Source organism: Hyperolius riggenbachi, chromosome 4 (assembly GCF_040937935.1).
Source record: "Hyperolius riggenbachi isolate aHypRig1 chromosome 4, aHypRig1.pri, whole genome shotgun sequence".
NCBI classification, from domain to species: domain Eukaryota; kingdom Metazoa; phylum Chordata; class Amphibia; order Anura; family Hyperoliidae; genus Hyperolius; species Hyperolius riggenbachi.
The window spans coordinates 491321661-491340013 of record NC_090649.1 but is presented as its reverse complement, the minus strand read 5'-3'; the positions used below and the strand labels follow the sequence as shown (position 1 = coordinate 491340013).

The 18353-nt window shown below is 44.0% G+C and overlaps 2 protein-coding genes across 2 annotated transcripts in view; one reads left to right on the top strand and one right to left on the bottom strand.

The window, feature by feature from the left end:
- Positions 1-164: 164 nt before the first annotated feature.
- Positions 165-16470, bottom strand: CRIPT (CXXC repeat containing interactor of PDZ3 domain). Its single transcript, XM_068233038.1, has 5 exons — positions 16362-16470; positions 10674-10739; positions 8008-8062; positions 3986-4089; positions 165-891 (listed from the first exon to the last, which is right to left on the bottom strand). Exons 1-5 carry the CDS (start codon positions 16375-16377, stop codon positions 827-829), a joined length of 306 nt encoding a protein of 101 aa, XP_068089139.1. The 5' UTR covers positions 16378-16470; the 3' UTR covers positions 165-826.
- The window catches only part of PIGF (phosphatidylinositol glycan anchor biosynthesis class F), a 48812-nt gene continuing 46920 nt past the window's right edge, over positions 16462-18353 (top strand). The window contains exon 1 of the mRNA XM_068233036.1: positions 16462-16524. The gene's annotated coding sequence lies outside the window, so the exon portion shown is untranslated. The remainder of the gene's footprint in view (positions 16525-18353) is intronic.

Below are 18353 nucleotides of genomic sequence, written 5' to 3'. Positions count from 1 at the left end.
TTAGTTTTTCATCTTGGATCCTCTTTATTGAATTGCAGCCATTGCCGAGACAGGAATGGGGATTTTCAGGAGTGAGAATCTTCTCATAGCATCTTGGCAACAATGAGGTATAAGTATCAGAAGGTCTTACTTTAGGAATGAGGAAACATTTACACTTGGCGAAGTCCTTAGAGGAACACTTAGTTTAATAATATACGCAATGCTTTGACACAAACAATATACAATAAAGTAACATCTTAAAACAAAAGTAAACGTGGTATATACATTAATGAGATTATTACATTGCTGCAGAAAGGCCACGATACTGACCCAAGCGGTTACCGGCCGAAACATTCAGTTCAAAGGGACGAGAGCGGCCTTCTAGAGACACTGAAGCGGAAAAAATAAATCATGATATAATGATTTGTATGTGTAGTACAGCTAAGAAATAAAACATTAGCAGCAGAGATATAAGTCTAATATTGTTTCCAGTACAGGAAGAGTTAAGAAACTCCAGTTATCTATGCAAAAGAGCCACTGAACTCCACCAAGCTCTGTCTTCTGAAGCTCGTTATCTCAGCTGTCGATCACTGTATTTTCTTTTTCTCTCCAGAGGACAGGTCAATAGTTCACTAGCCTGCTCTGTAAAATCATTTAGAATGCTGAGTAGTGTGTAAACTGCAAATATTAGAAATTGATGCAATGCTATATAAAAAAAACAACAACTATATAACTGAAAATAAAAATATGAGACTCTATTCTTTGCTACTAATGCTCTAGTAGTTATCTGTAATACACAACCAATTCATTATATCATACATTTTTTTTCGCTTCAGTGTCTCTTTAATTACACAGAGGTCTGCTTGTAATTCTTTGTGTCCAGCACTTTCTTCCCGCACATCGCACAGATTCCTGCAAGACAAAAACCAGAAATAGATGAAGCCGTGAATATACCGACATGAAGGCGCTGGTGGAGTCAGTATGTCACTCATTCAGAGGCATTCTTGTCTCTAAACCGTTTTCCCACAAGTTTAGTGTAAATGGATCAGACATTCAATAGCATCATGCTGCTGCAAATATTTACCCGTCCTTGAACTAGATAGGCAGGATTAGATTCTGAGCTTTCTTTGATTTTTTATTTAAACTGATTATCTCAAAAACTGCAAGGTCTTTAAAAAAAAAAAAAAAAAAAATCTTCACTTGATCTCACAGAATCGCATTTCACATTTAATAATTGCGGTATTTGTATAGCGCCTTTCTCCTGTCGGACTCAAAGCGCTTGGGAGGCAGCCACTAGAGTGCACTCAGTAGGCTGTAGCAGTGTTAGGGAGTCTCGCCCAAGAAACTCCTTACTGAATAGGTGCTGGCTTACTGAACAGGCAGAGCCGAGATTTGAAACCAGGGGCCATATGCAATTCACTTTTTCACCTGAGTTTTCTCCATGATGATATTTTTAAATTTGTCAATACAATGCATTTTAAGCCATCAGAAAGCAAGAAAATGCTCAAAATAATTTTGATAGTCCTTTTTTATTTACTTTTTGGTACTTTTTTACTTGAAAAGTGCTGGAAAGTTATTTTAATTTGAAGATAAAAAAATATCTCCTAGGAGAAAACTCAGGTGAAAAAGTGAATTGCATATGGGCCCCAGGTCTCCTGTGTCAGAGGCACAGCCCTTAACCATTACACCATCCAGCCGCAGGCCGCTAATAAGTCGGGGACTACCTATAAATGGTTTCTACAGAATACCTAGACAGCTCATGGACTCACAGTCACCCAGGACCACTAGGAAAGTGTAACCGGCTTGAAGACACACACACACACACACACACACTATATAAACACACACACACACACACACACACACACACACACACACACACACACACACACACTATATAAACACACACTGTATACACACACACACACACACACACACACACACACACACACACACACACACTGTACACACACACACACACTGTACACACACACACACACACACTATATAAACACACACACACACACACTGTATACACACACACACACACACACACACTATATAAACACACACACACACACACACACACACACACACACTGTACACACACACACTGTACACACACACACACTGTACACACACACACACACACACACACTGTACACACACACACACACACACTGTACACACACACACACACTGTACACACACACACACTGTACACACACACACACTGTACACACACACACACTACACACACACACACACACACAATATAAATGACTATATTAAGTAATCTACTTCAGTATGGTTGATCGAAAGTCGATCGACTAGTGGCCCCCACACTACAGGCGAGAGCCTATCTAATTGATCTGACCAATGTTGTGTCTCCATGCTCTGAATGCAAAAATCGATTCAGAGTTCATCAAATGATACATAAACAGTAGTCGATTCCTGTGGGATTGACCGATATCTTGCATCCTGCTAGATCGACTAAGCTGGTCAATTCGACATGAAATCAGCCTCTTTTCATCGATTAGGAATTCTGGAGCACACTTGCTTCTATAAAATGATCAAATCAAATGGTTGATTGTACAGCCAAATCACCAGATGTATGGCCACCTTTATGCCGATAAATCCTAGAGATCCATAAGGTTGATTCACATAACCGCGGGAATATTACCATTACTTCCACCAGTACCGCAAGTGACGCCATCAGGCGACTCACAGTAATAGAGTAGCATGACTGTAACTAACGAGCGTTACTGTTAGTTACGTGCATTACCATAGTAACGGTTGTGCTGCTCGAGTACTACGGGTCATGTTGATAGTGAAACTTGCTGTACTTACTGGCAGAAGTAAGGGAGATATTGCTGTGCGCGGTGTGAGCACTGTGATTACCGCTGTTGTGTGAATCAACCTCCCTGTCTGCTGTTCAGAGAATTCAGCACCGCAAACCACACACATCATTCTCCACAGCAGATTCCATCACTCTGATCTACAGCACAACACGGCATATCGCTCGTAATTTTCACTGAGTTGGCCAGTTGGCTGTGGCGGCAGACCGGCATGTCGCTATGATAGCCCATAGCATTGCACTTTAACAGGGGAACATAGTGAAATCTATTGAAAATCTGTGTGCAGTGTATGGATCAGGGGGGTCAAACCCAATAACAAAGTGGAACCAAGTTGTGGGCCGACCTCAATGTTTTGACGCCACCTCCCTTCTTTATAAAAGTGAACATGAGACGAAGCACCCTGATGTATTTTACCATATATATCAGTGGGAACATTAGAGAAAACACCTACCCTGCTCTCTGTTTCATCCTTCACTGCTCAGCCTGCTTGTTATCAGCCCTAATAAAGTCCCCGACTGAGCATTCAGTCTGGCTTTGCTCAGTAATCATTATAGCTGAGTAATTATAGCAGAGCCACAAGGGTGCAGGCTTGGGCTTGAAAAGACATCAGAGAAGACAGACTCAGCTATAATGATTCCTGAGCAAAGCCAGACTGAATGCTCACTGGGGGATTTTATCAGGGCTGATAACAAGCAGGCTGAGCAGTGAAGGATGAAACAGAGAGCAGGATAGGTGTTTTCTCTAATGTTCCCACTGATATATATGGTAAAATACACGAGGGTGCTTTGTCTCTGGTTCACTTTAAGTTCCCTGCTGTCTAATGGCCTCCCCTCCCCCCCCCCCCCCCATACAGTTCCTTGGTGCAGTAGTGGCCCCTCTTCCAAATACAGTTCCCTGGTGTCTAGTGCTTTCCCCCTCCCTCCCCATATGGCTTCCCTGGTGTTCTGGGGCTTACCCTCCATTATAGATTCCCTGGTGGTCTACAGTGGGCCAAACATTATGCAAGGTAGAGAAACCAAATGTGATGGGGGCCAGAGTTTGACATGCGTGGTATAGATGGTTTAGATTCCCCTCTAATCACAGAAAGATCGATCTGTGTGCCACATTGGACAGATATCTATGTGTGTATGGGTACTTCTGTTACTCACCCTTTTTATAGGCACACCCCTGGCAGTAGTGAGAGCCGGGCTGGTGGACAGAACTCTTGCAGATCCGACATATTGCAAAACGATGTTTACCGTATGGATCAAATCTGGGACAAAAGGTGACCAAAAAACACTATTAATGAAAACAATCACAGTGAACCGTGACAGTGAAGCGGCAGATCTTTGCTGAAAGAATATACAAAAGAAGAGACCCACCGGAAATCACAAATTGTCACTTGGTGAGAGTCTTCCAGCTTAAAACACAAATGTAACGCATATTTTATGCAGCATAAACTGTACCTGAGATGACATGTGACATGGTGAGATAGACATGTGCATATACAGTGGCAAGAATACAGACACTACGCTGCTCTCCTTTTCTTTTTTTCCCTGCCTGAAAGAGTTTATAATTAGCAATGAAATTTTTTCTCCAGTCAGGACTCCGTTGGTTCACTGATAAATTACAGCTATAAAAAAAACTTTCCTAAGCAGATACCTGGACTTTTTACAGTGACAGGAAAAGATAAAAAGGTCAATAGTTCATGTATTTTCACTCTGGGACTCTTGAGACACTGCAATTGAGCAGAGACTATGAAGCATCAAATCTGCTTTGGAAAGGTTTATACATAAAATAAATCCTTGAGATATCGAAGAGTAATTTTTAGTAGTAGAAGGACAGATCCAATTGTTTATGTCATTAGTTTATTTTCATCTCTGGTTCACTTTAACCTTTTCGGGACCACGTGCATTAGATTCTACGCCGCACTTGTGGCTGTTCTAGTCTGATGCGGCGTCGAATCTACGCCGGCCCGCAATTTCCGCTCCCGACGCGATCGTGCGCACCCGGAGGGGGAGATTAAGCTGTCATATGACAGCCAACATCTCCCCCGAGTGATCAGCAGCCATCGCGTATGGCTGCTGATCACATGATCACTACGATCGCAGTCGGATCGTAGTGATCAGTTTGACAGCTGCGGCGGCAGGGGGGCAAAGAAGAGGATCCACTCACCTCCCTGCCGTTCCAGCGACGATCGGCGCCCCCCTCCGCTGTGGCCGGCATCTGCGTTCCGTCTGACGTCAGCGAGGGGTCCCAGCTTGATGACGTCATAAAGCCGCGACCCGGAACTGATCGTCAGACAGAACGGAGATGCCGGCCGGAGAAGAGGGTCCCGTGCGGCTCATCGCTGGAGCCTGGAAGGTAAGTGAAGGCTGCGGGCAGAAGGGAGGGCCCAGGCCACCATGGGGGGACACAAATCCAGGTAGCCACAGACGGGATCCGGCCGCCTAACCCCCCCAAACGCGCGCACCTCCTTCTCGCGCAAAATGCCTGGTCCTTAAGGGGGGGTAGGTGGCCGGTCCCAAAAAGGTTAAAGAGAGTCTGAAGCCTTCTAAAATTCCTCTTTTTATTTAACATTTGTTTTCAGCAATATCAGCATAGCTAAAACCAGGGCTGTGGAGTCGGTCCAAAAATCCACCGACTCCGACTCCACGACTCCGACTCCTCTAATTTGCATATTACAATTTTGTTGATTAAAAGTATGTAACATGAAATTCGTCTCTTAACTGCCAACGCTTAGGAATTTTACAAGACAACTGAAGTGAGAAGGATATGTAGACTACTATATTTATTCCCTTTAGACTAAAACTAGTCCTTGATAAGAGTACTTGTAAAAGGTACAAACCGGAACAAAGAACATCTATCAGGCCCTAGGCAATGTAAGTGTGGATACATGTAAGAATGATGTGCAGGTACTCTGCAGGGGAATGAGGAGATTGTAAACAGACAACACCTCTGTGTTCAATGTGCATAGCATTCTCAGTGGATTCCCTGCAGCTCTGTGGGGAGTGCATATGTAGAGTATACTACTACTGTGTAACAAAGTAAACCTGAGACAGATGAAATTAAAGTTTTATACATACCTGGGGCTTCCTCCAGCTGCCTTCAGGATAATCAGTCCCTCGTTGTCCTCCTCCACCACCTGGATCTTCTGCTATGAGTCCAGGTACTTGAGCCAGTCAAGCGTAGTGCGCATGCACACACTCCGCCGCCAGGAGCATACTACACCTTTGCAGCACTATTGCGCAGGTGCAGAATGTTCCTAGCTGTGGGAGCGGCATGCGGCCGGACAGCGCTGACTGGCTGAATTACTAGGACTCATAGCAGAAGATCCGGGTGGTGGAGGACAGTGAGGGACTGATTAGCCTGAAGGGGGCTGGAGGAAGCCCCAGGTATGTATAAAAGTTTACTTTTCATCCGTCTCAGTTACCCTTTAATTTGTAGTCACCAAACCAAATTTTAATAACATATCAAATGATTTGATTTCATCAGCAAAGGGAGTGCATACACTTGCATAAATCGGCATCAATGCAGAATTATTTCCATCTCGTTGACCATCTCTATTAGTGACACGGCTACACATCAGGCTTTATTCTTACAGCATAGATGTTATTTAGTATATATAAGAGATTCCTGTGTACACATCATATATACAGTCACAATCAGATATGTATATCTGACCTTAAAAATACGGGGACTGCTTTATTGAAGCAGCACAAGTAACTAATTTTGATTGGTTTATTTCATTTTTGTGGACTAAGCACAGCTATTACTGTATATATACATTATTTTTAATGACTATTATCTGAGAAATAGAACATTTTATCATATTTTCTATTTTAATTACAGTTACAAATTCATTAGGAGTCGGAGTCGGAGCATTTTTTCCTGACTCCGACTCCAGGCACCCAAAATTGCCCGACTCCGACTCCACGACTCCGACTCCACAGCCCTGGCTAAACCGGCGCAATCCCGCAGCAGAACGATGTATTTAAACCCCCCAAATCCCCGGGGCAAAAATCCACAACTTTCCAGGTCGTGCATTTTGCTGCCCGGGGAGCCAGTCCTTAGTGCTGTAGTTCTGCCTCCATTCGCGTCAATCTCCGCCTCTCCCCGCCCCTCTCAGTGAAAGAAAACAGAGGGGCGGGGATTGACGTGAGTAGAGGCAGAGCTACTGCACAAAGCTCTGCCTCTTACAGGAAGCGATCCCAGCATTTTGCCCCTGGATTTGGGGGTTTAAATACAGTGTTCTGCCGCTGGAATGTGGCGTTTTAGCACTGCTGATATTGCTGAAGATAAATGTTAAATAAAAAGGAGGCATTTTAGAAGGCTTCAGACTCTCTTTAAGGCACACATACAATTTCGATTACCCATTTTACCACTTCCATGTAGTATCAGGGCCAAGAGATTTTAAATACAATGAACAGATTGTGTAGGTATGTTCTATACTACATGGAGGAGGTAAAATTGGCCGATAAAAATTAGATGTTTGTGTACCCTTAAGCCTGATACACACTTTCAATTAAGATTGTTGAATCCCTGACCAATTTTACCACCTGTTTGTAGTATGAGAGTTACCCACACAATCTGCTCATTGTATACAATATCTTTTGACCCTCATACCACATGGAGGTGAAAAAAAATGGGTCAGTGATTGGCCAATCATAATTTAAAGTGTGCACATATCCAATATTGATTTGCCAATTTTATCCCTTCCATGTAGTACGAGGTTCAACAGAACTTGGCTTCATGATCTTCAGAAACCTGCTGGATTTCATGTATGGTTGCACTAACTCACTGGCTCCAGCCTGCTGATCACCTGACACCTAACGGATAAACAGCAACCAGCACAACTGCCATCTACGTGTTTACTATTTACCTGCATCAGTGTTTTACTTCAGCTAACGTGGAAATATGCCTGAAGAAGGGGACTAGATCACAGAAATCTTGCATCATTTAACTTTATCAGTTAGCCATTAAAAGGTATTACTTTTACAAGACTTAGTTTTTTCTACCTACATAATTTGTTTGGCTAACACGGTACAGAAACATTTTTTTTACTACTACCAGGCTTTAGACAAACCAATGTCATATGGAAGTGCAATAGATTGACCCCATTCCATGCAAGCCGGTATGATTTACATATCATTGACCATCCCAAATCCCAGCAGCTCTCCTGCACGTGTACCTGGCTTTCTTTGCAGTCAGCGCCTTGTTCTCATTCAGTTTTCGGCCTCCACTCTCTGTTGGAATAAAAAAAAAAAATGATATAAGTGAAACTAGTCTTCCCAGGTGTCAAGCAATCCCTCCCAGTTTGTTAATGATTTTAAAGTGGATCAGAGATAAAAAAACTAACTATAGCGAGTAACAGTGCGCAGTAGCTCCGTCTCTTCTTCAGTCAATCTCCGCCTCTCCCTGCCCCCCTCTCAGTCTTCTTTCACTGAGAGGGGAGGGGAGAGGCAGAGATCAGCTGAGATTGACTGGAAAAGAGGCACGGCTACTGCGCACAGCTCTGCCTCTTCATGGCAGCAAAATCTGCGACCTGAAAAGTCATGGAACTTTGCTGGGCTATTTCAAGGGCATAAATAACTTGTGCTGCTGCTGGAATTTAATGCTGAAGGTGGCTGCATAATAAAAAGAGGAAGAATATTCTGCTTAAGATTCTCTTTAATTCCTTGCCTGGCATTCCTGCTGAGCACTTTGCCTGCAGTAGTGTCTGAATCACACACCTGAAACAAGCATATGGCTAATCTTGTCAGTCTTCAGTCAGCGCACCTGATCTGCATGCTAGTTGAGCGTCTATAGTAAAATGTATAAGAGGCAGAAGTTAAGCGGACTGCCGGGCAATGTGCATTATTTAAAAAGAAATAAATATGTCAGCCTCCTTATCCCTCTCATTTCAAGTGTTCTTTAAGATGGTGGGTATACAAGGAAGCTTCCTGTTGTAGCTGAGCCTTTTATGTCCAGCAGCCAAGGATATAAGAACTATTCTGCGCTGCCTGGAGAGCTCCCTGCAGATAAGTTCAGCAGACTGACAAGGTCCCCAGGACATAACGAAACAATCCTTTACAAAACTTACTAAAAAACATTTTTTTCTTAGGACTTTTAATAGTGTTGTTAATTTATCGTAACAGGGGAAATTTAGATTGCAGATCTGATATAAATGTACAGTATAAATTTCACTGGGCATTGTATTGATCAAGAAAGGCGGTTCTTTTTATAAGACTGAACAGAACATTTGCTTTATACAACACCACGTTGTACAAAGCTTGCCACAGACAGATCGACATTCCACCAGAGGTCTGCTGACATCTGATGTAACATCAAGTGTGCATAGCGGTATCCAGATGAATGGTTGGTAGCTGTAAGATAGAGAGCATTGTTTACATATCTTATGCTGGGGATACACGGTACGTTTCTGTACCGTGTATCGAGCCGCTGATGCGGCCAGCTGATAATATTCAGCAGGTCTGATGATGTTGCTCGATCCCCGCCGGCGGACAATGGCAGGGAATCGAGTGGCTGATAAAGAAGTGCCGGCGGGGACAAGCGGGAATCGATCCGCGCGCACGAGCGGGGATGCAGCGGGAGTATATCTAGTGGCTAATCGGCAGCCGGATCGACCCGTGTATGCCAGGCATAAAAGGTGCATACACGCATCCAATTTTGCAATGCCATCTAGTATGAGGGCCAAGAGACTTTGCAATCCATGAACGGATAGTGTAGGCAAGCTCTCATACTACAGGGAACTGGTAAAATTAGCCAATCAAATTGGGTGTGTGAACCAGGCTTTGGGCTGGATAATAATGGCGGAAAGACAAGCACATTTGTTACCCTCCATATAAATCAGATAGCTTAAAATGGACCAGAACTCTTGCACAGGACAGAAGAAAAACAGAGAAATGCACCCTTTATGTATTTAGACAGTTTAGTCTGTTTAATTCCCCCTCATTTGTGTCTAATCATAAATTGTAATCTGATCTCTCCCCTGTGTCACATGACTGCCACGGCAGATAAGGCAGAAAGGCCAATTGGAAGCACAGACTGTAAACAATATGTCTGCTTCCACGAACCAGGAAGTAGACACTACAGATTTATTGCAGGATTTGTATCAGCTGTAACAAAGAAATATTTTTCTGTAAAGGTTATTATGCTGTTGTGTATCTTTTAGAGCAGAGAGGAAGTTCTGAGTTCAGGTCCTCTTTAAAGAAACTCACAAGAAAAAGTTTCCCTGGGGAGTACTCACCTCGGGAGGGGGAAGCCTCAGGGTCCCAATGAGGCTTCCCCCATCCCTGTAGCTGTAGGCAGTCCAGCGCTGGCTCCCCTGAAGTCTCCTGCAATCCTGGCTCGACAAGCCTGACAAGCTACATTTATTTACCTTCCCTGGCTCCAGCGGGTGGCGCTGTTGCGGGTCTCAGCACGGAGATAGGCAAAAATAGCCGATCTTTGTCAGGTCCGCTCTACTACCCAGGCGTAGGAGACTTGCACCTGCGCAGTAGAGCGGCCCGACAGCGATTGGCTATTTCCGCCTATCTCCGAGCGGAGAGCCGATACTGCGCCTGCACTGGAGCCGGGAAGGTAAATATTTACATCCCCGCTGTTCCGGGAGCTTTTTCGCCGCCGCTGTGGGACTGAGGAGGACGGGGGAAGCCTCAATAGGATTCGGAGGCTTCCCCCACCCGAGGTGAGTACCCCCCAGGGGAACTTTTTCTCGTTACAGGTTTTCTTTAAGTTTTTATTATTTCATTCCTCTATTTCATTTTACAGTTCTGTTGGCTTTTAGACATTATTATGTGTATACACCACATAGCTAGAAAGAAAGCCCTGGCATCTTTTCCGTTACATGCAGCTTACCTGTGGTGTTCCTGGCTCCTGATTTCCATGTATCAGGTGTGATCACTGTGCCTAGCTTCTTCTCGCCTGAAATAAAAAACAAACATATAATTCTCATTTTACACCACAGCCAAAAGCAGAACTAGGATTATTACATTTTCCTCAACTATATTAAAGAGACTCCGTAACAAAAATTGCATCCTGTTTTTTATCATCCTACAAGTTCCAAAAGCTATTCTAATGCGTTCTGGCTTACTGCAGCACGTTTCTACTATCACCATCTCTGTAATAAATCAACTTATCTCTCTCTTGTCAGACTTGTCAGGCCTGTGTCTGGAAGGCTGCCAAGTTCTTCAGTGTTGTGGTTCTGTGATGCATCTCCCCCCTCCAGGCCCCTCTCTGCACACTGCCTGTGTATTATTTAGATTAGGGCAGCTTCTCTCTTCTCTCTTATCTTTTACAAGCTGGATAAATCCTCCTCTGAGCTGGCTGGGCTTTCACATACTGAGGAATTACATACAGGCAGAGCTGTCTGCACTCTGCAGGAAGAAACAGCCTGACACTTCAGTGGAAGATAGCTGCAGGGGAAAAGAAACACACAAATGATCTCTTGAGATTCAAAAGGAAGGGTGTATACAGCCTGCTTGTGTATGAATGTATTTTCTATGTGTGGACATACTGTACATCAATCTACTTCCTGTTTTGGTGGCCATTTTGTTTGTTTATAAACAAACTTTTTAAAACTGTTTTTAACCACTTTTAATGCGGCGGGGAGCGGCGAAATTGTGACAGAGGGGAATAGGAGATGTCCCCTAACGCACTGGTATGTTTACTTTTGTGTGATTTTCACAATACAGATTCTCTTTAACAGTCGTGTTCCACTGAGAAAAACTCAAGTGGAAAGCTGTCCACCCACTTACAATCCCAACAAGGTGATTGTGGAGCATATGATTGTGACAAAGAAGTTCTGATCATCTTAAATACCAGCAGGTTTTTTTTTTTACAGTTTGGCAGGTTTCTTATTAAAGTGGATCTGAGATAAACTTTTACGCATTGCATAATTGTGTTCCTTTCATATAGTTTATAGGGCATTCCTCAACTCAAATACTTTTTTTTGTTTTGTTTTAATACTCTAATTCCCTATAAACTAAACAAGCCTCGCCCACAGCTCCTTTTGTGCCTTGGCACTGTAGCAAGGGCTTATGGGAGCTCAGTCTGGGCAGGAGGAGGTTACTAGCCCTTAATTTCAGAGGCAGGGGGAGGAGGAGAGGGGACTGAATTTACACACAGGCAAGCTGATAGCATCTCCAGCCCTCAGTCTGTGACAATGTGACAAACAGAACATGGCTGCCCTCATTGTATCACAGGAATAAATAGTCATAAACTTTTGAAGCTGTTTGCAGCTAGATATGCTGGGTAAACTATCTAAACTTTAGGTAAGATATATAGACAAGTTACTTGTTATAGTTAGTTTTTCATCTCTGATCCGCTTTAAGGGATTGATTCATTAAACATCAGTAATAATACCGTGCATGCACAGCACACAACAATATTACCATTACTTCCATAGTGTGACCCACGGTACTCTAATAGCGCACCCACTACTAAGGTATCACGTGCATTACTGTAGTAACTGTTGCACTACTGAAGCACCGCTGGCGACGTTACTAGCATATCTCCCGGTACTTACACACGGAAATAACGGTAATATTGCCGTGTGCTGTGCGTGAATGGTTATAGTAACAATAATAACAATAATATTTATATAGCGCTTTTCTCCCTGGGGACTCAAAGCACTGTGACCCAGCATTATGCAGTCTCAAAGGCTAGGGAAAAGAGGTGAGTTTTTAGCCTTTTTTTAAAGCTGTCCAGAGAGGGAGCCTCTTGTACTGATTGTGGAAGTGAGTTCCATAGAGTAGGGGCTGCGTAGGAAAAGGCCCGAGCATCAAATGCTAAGTGTATCCTGGGAATAACCAGCTTCATCTTGTTGGCAGAGCGGAGGGTGCGTGGAGGGGCATAAAGTTCCAATAGATCCGCTATGTATTTGGGTCCCATGTGGTGTAGAGCCTTGAATGTCAGCAGGCAGATCTTAAAAATCGATTCTCCATTTTACTGGCAACCAGTGAAGAGTTTGCAGTACTGGGGTGATGTGTGAGCTGCGGGGGGCATTGGCTAGGAGTCTGGCTGCAGCATTCTGTACTAGCTGTAAGGGGCGCAGAGCCTTATCTGTAGATCCGATGAACAGGGCGTTGCAGTAGTCTAGGCGGGAGGATACAAATGCATGAACCAGGGCAGGTAGGTCTTCAGCTGGGATAAGGTGTTTGATTTTCGCTATATTTCTTAGATGGAAGAAGGAAGACTTGACGACAGCTGATATCTGCTGTTTCAGTTTTAGATTTCCATCCAGGATCACCCCAAGGTTTCGCACAGAGTCTTCATACTGTACAGTATCTCCCCCAATTGCTAGTTTGAGGTGGTGAGTATTTTGAACTTTATCCATCATGTGTGGACCACCTACCACCAACACCTCTGTTTTGTCAGAGTTCAGCCTCAGCCAGCTGGTGTTCATCCAATTTTGTAAATCCACTAGACACGCATTTATGGATGCTGATGGGTCTTGGGTGCCAGGCTTGAAGGACAGATACAGTTGTGTGTCATTTGCATAACAATGGTATCCTAGGCCATAGTTCTGGATAATTTTGCCCAGTGGGAGCATGTAGACTGCAAAGAGTAATGGTGATAGTACAGAACCCTGTGGAGCTCCATAGGGAAGTGGCACTGGATTAGAGTAGTGTGTGCCCAGACATACTTGCTGTGTCCTGCCAGATAGGAAGGTCTGAAACCAGCTAAGAACAGTACCCCTTAGGCCACAGTAATTCTTCAGTCGCTGGATTAGTATTTCATGATCCACAGTATCAAATGCTGCAGACAAGTCAAGAAGAATCAGAATTGAGCAATCACCCTTGTCCCTTGGAGTAAGTAGATCATTCATTACTCGGACTAATGCCGTTTCAGTGCTGTGCCTTTTCCTGAATCCTGACTGAAAAGTATTAAAGATGTTATCTGTAAGCCTGGCTTCCAGCTGGTTGGCGACTGCTTTCTCGATAACTTTTGATAGGAATGGTAAGTTCGCCACAGGTCTGTAGTTGGTTACAGAATCAGGATCTAGTGATGGTTTCTTCAAGAGGGGTTTTATGATTGCTTTCTTTAGTTCTTCTGGGAAAAGTCCACTTTGCAAGGAGCACTGAGTGATTTTGTGAAGTGCTGGAATGATGAGCTCTGGGCACTGCATTAAGGATCCAGTTGGGCCAGGATCCAGGTCGCAGGTAGTGGGGCGGAGACTTTGAATGAGAATTCCAAAATCTTCTTCACTCAGAGTGTCAAAGACTTGCCATGGTGGTACGGTAGTAGGCAGATGCAAAGTCCAGTGGTCAATTGATGTTGGTGTAATGCTGGCACGGATGGTAGACACCTTGTTTGTGAAGAAGGCAGAGAATTCTTCACACCTTTCCCTGGAGTATGTGGTTGGGGCTTTTAGGCAGGAAGGATTGCAGAGTGATTCCACTGTGTGGAAGAGTTGAGCAGCTCTGTTGTTGGCTGTAGATATTTTGTGCGAGATAAAGTCTGATTTTTTTCTTGGTTATTGCTTGTTGGTATTGTCTGAGGTGTTGAATTAGGCTAGATTTGTGCTCCTCAGACCCTGATTTACACAACTGTCTTTCAAGTCTGCGCCCTTTCTTTTTTAGATCCATGATGGTTTTGTCAAACCAATTAGCTTTCTGCTTTTTGGTTGCTGATTTGGTGCGCCATGGGGCAATACTGTCAAGTGTTTCATATATCGTGTTGTTGTACTGGGTTACTAGAGTGTTTGGGTCCATTTGACTGTGGAGCAGATTTGTAAAATCCAGGTTGGCAGTTATCCTCTCCGGTGTTAATTTTTTCAGGGGACGGATTTTGATTGTTTCTTTAGGGAGCTGCTTGATAGGGTGATGTTCAATAGTAAACTGTATTATTTGATGGTCTGACCACACCACTGGGGTTACTGTTATGTTACTAATGTCCATTCCAAGGTGGAACAGTAAGTCTAGCGTATGCCCTCCTGTTTAATGAATCAGCCCTTTAATAAGCATTTGTCCTAATGGTCAATGTTGTTAAATCAATTGAAATATTTAAAAATAAATTGACCAGCCTGTTCACTTTTTATAATCACCAGATGGTGTTTAGCTATCAGGGCTGTTTCAGGGATGAGTAAGCCTGAAGTAAAAGGGACAAGGAGAATGACAATTATTTTCTTTTGAACAATACACATTGCCTGGCTGTCCTGCTTGTCAATCGGCAAAGCGATAGTGCAATGTCACCGTACGAGGGTGTTCTCACAGAAGCATTTCGATTTTTATAAAATCAAAATCTTTTTACAAGTGCAAAAATCGCACATTCCTTTTAAAATAATTCTGAAATATCGCAAAGCACTTAGCGATTACGCTTCGCAGCATTAACCAAGCTTCATTGGCTCACAGAAAAGGGCAGGAAGTGGAGTAAGCAGAGGGGAGGGACATTCCTCTCGATGAGATGGCTGGAAACTGCAGAGTGAAGACATCAGATAGCCACAGACAGAAAGGAGGAGGAAGAGCTGAAGCTGGCATACCGTATGGGGAAAGGTGAGAAGTAGCCACACTGTACTTTGTGTGAGTGAATAGTGTCTGTGTGCCATGTGCATGTTGGTCTGTACAGTGTGCTGTATTTCTCCACTGTGCTGTGTGTTTGTCTCTCTAACATGAGTGCATACTGAGTTGTATAACATAGCAGCACATGCTGTATCTGTCCATTTGGTGTTGGGGGAAGGGAGCACACTTCAGCAACTCAGCCTTGGGTGCTAGCCTACCTTGTCCCAGCACTGTCAGCTACAGAGCATAATGAAGGGCAATGGCATCTGAGTCGTGGGGCGCATACCATAGTCAGCCTACGGTGTATGGGCAACCACAGAGATCTCTCTGATCGGAGATCGAATCTGTCCATCATCACTAGACGTATGGGCACCTTTATACTAAGTACACACCATACAATTTTCTGATAGATTTACCTGCCAGATAGATTTTTTTTCCAGGTTGGAAAAAAAAATATCTATCTGGCAGGTAAATCTAACAGAAAATTGTATAGCGTGTACCTGGCATAATACACAGACAACACTACAAGTAACAGGAGTAGAGGAAATGGTATGGGTACCCCTGTCCCATACCTCCCAACATTTTGAGATGAGAAAGAGGGACACTTAAGCCACACCCCTGCCAACGCCCCCGACACACCCCTAGTCACACATACCATAAATATTTCATAAGAAAAATGTGTTGTTTTATAATTCAAACCACACCGGTCCTTTCTATCCTGGGTCATTGTCCTTCATATTAACATTTTACAATTAATAATATATCAATTTAAAGGATGGGAATAAAGTTTAGAGCCAAACATTTTTTAGTAGAGGAATATATATATTTATACAGAAAGAGGGACAAATGAAGAGGAAAGAGGGACAAAGTCCTGAAAGAGGGACACATGAGGTGGAAAGAGGAACAGAGGAACAGTTGGGAGCTATGCAGACAATACCACAATGAGGAGCAGCAGGGGGACATGGTATAGGTGCCCCGCATGCCTGGCTGTGTATGGCGGTGTACTGTGCAGCAGAGGGAGCCTCTAGTCACTCAGTATACTCACATTTCTCGCACACCATCTTCCCAGAGATCCTCTTCCTTCTTTATCAAGTCAGAATGTGTAAACAAACAGCACTTCCGCGTACGTCACTTCCGGCTCCGGTGACGAGCTGCTCGCTGATTGGTGGAGCCGGCGCAGGTGATGGGGGAGGAGCGGCGGCGGACAGGTGAGGTGATGGAGGTCCCCCGGTGATTGTACGTTATATCTGGCCGGTGTGTAGCCCCGCCCTCTCTGCAGCCCCCCCCTCCTCCCCAGCTGTGTACGGGCAGCCGCGTGCTGGTGACCCCCGGCCGGGGGAATGTCACAGCAGAGAGGGGGTGTCCATAGCCCCCAATTGTCCCCCTGTCCCTCTTTCCTCCTCGTTTGTCCCTCTTTCTATGTAAATATTGATATTTCTCTACTAAAAAATGTGTGTGATTGACTCTAAACTTTATTCCTATCCTTTAAATGGATATTACTAATTGTAAAATGTTACTATGAAGGAAAATGACCCAGGATAGAAAGGACCAGTGTGGTTTGAATTATAAAACAACATATTTTTCTTATGAAATGTTTATGGTATGCGTGACTAATGGTGTGCGGGGGGTGTGGCAGGGGTCTGTGGCTTAACTGTCCCTCTTTCTCATCTCACAAAGTTGGGAGGTATGGGTGTGTGCAGGTAACCGGGTTATATAGCATATGGATTCCGATGGCTCGGTGAAGGTGATGTGGTAGCATGTTTTGCAAACTATCAGAATTTGCATCCTATATTTATTTATTGATTGTATTTATAAAGCGCCAGCATATTACGCAGCGCTGGACATTAGTTTAGGTTACAGACAATATTTAGGGGTGACATACAGCAAAATGACAATACAGGAATACATGCAAACCAGATCACACAGCACAGTATGAGTACCAGATAATGCTTAGTCACTGGAGGGGAGCATGGAGATCACACAGCACAGTATGAGTACAAGGTAATGCTTAGTCACTGGATGCAGCATGGAGATTACACAGCACAGTATGAGTACAAGGTAATGCTTAGTCACTGGATGCAGCATGGAGATCACACAGCACAGTATGAGCACAAGGTAATGCTTAGTCACTGGAGGGGAGCATGGAGATCACATAGCACAGTATGAGTACAAGGTAATGCTTAGTCACTGGATGGAGCATGGAGATCACACAGCACAGTATGAGTACAAGGTAATGCTTAGTCACTGGATGGAGCATGGAGATCACACAGCACAGTATGAGTACAAGGTAATGCTTAGTCACTGGATGCAGCATGGAGATTACACAGCACAGTATGAGTACAAGGTAATGCTTAGTCACTGGATGCAGCATGGAGATCACACAGCACAGTATGAGCACAAGGTAATGCTTAGTCACTGGAGGGGAGCATGGAGATCACGCAGCACAGTATGAGTACAAGGTAATGCTTAGTCACTGGATGGGAGCATGGAGATTACACAGCACAGTATGAGTACAAGGTAATGCTTAGTCACTGGATGGAGCATGGAGATCACACAGCACAGTATGAGTACAAGGTAATGCTTAGTCACTGGATGGAGCATGGAGATCACACAGCACAGTATGAGTACAAGGTAATGCTTAGTCACTGGATGGAGCATGGAGATCACGCAGCACAGTATGAGTACAAGGTAATGCTTAGTCACTAGATGGAGCATGGAGATCACACAGCACAGTATGAGTACAAGGTAATGCTTAGTCACTGGATGGAGCATGGAGATCACACAGCACAGTATGAGTACAAGGTAATGCTTAGTCACTGGATGGAGCATGGAGATCACACAGCACAGTATGAGTACCAGGTAATGCTTAGTCACTGGATGGGAGCATGGAGATCACACAGCACAGTATGAGTACAAGGTAATGCTTAGTCACTGGAGGGGGGCATGGAGATCACACAGCACAGTATGAGTACAAGGTAATGCTTAGTCACTGGATGGAGCATGGAGATTACACAGCACAGTATGAGTACAAGGTAAT

Excerpts from the sequence above, each read along its gene's own strand:
- CRIPT (XM_068233038.1), bottom strand. Across the intron at positions 4,090-8,007 it reads CTGACTGCAAAGAAAGCCAG|ATTTGATCCATACGGTAAAC; the intron begins GTACACGTGCAG and ends CTTTTGTCCCAG. Across the intron at positions 892-3,985 it reads GGGGTGTGCCTATAAAAAGG|GAATCTGTGCGATGTGCGGG; the intron begins GTGAGTAACAGA and ends TTTGTCTTGCAG.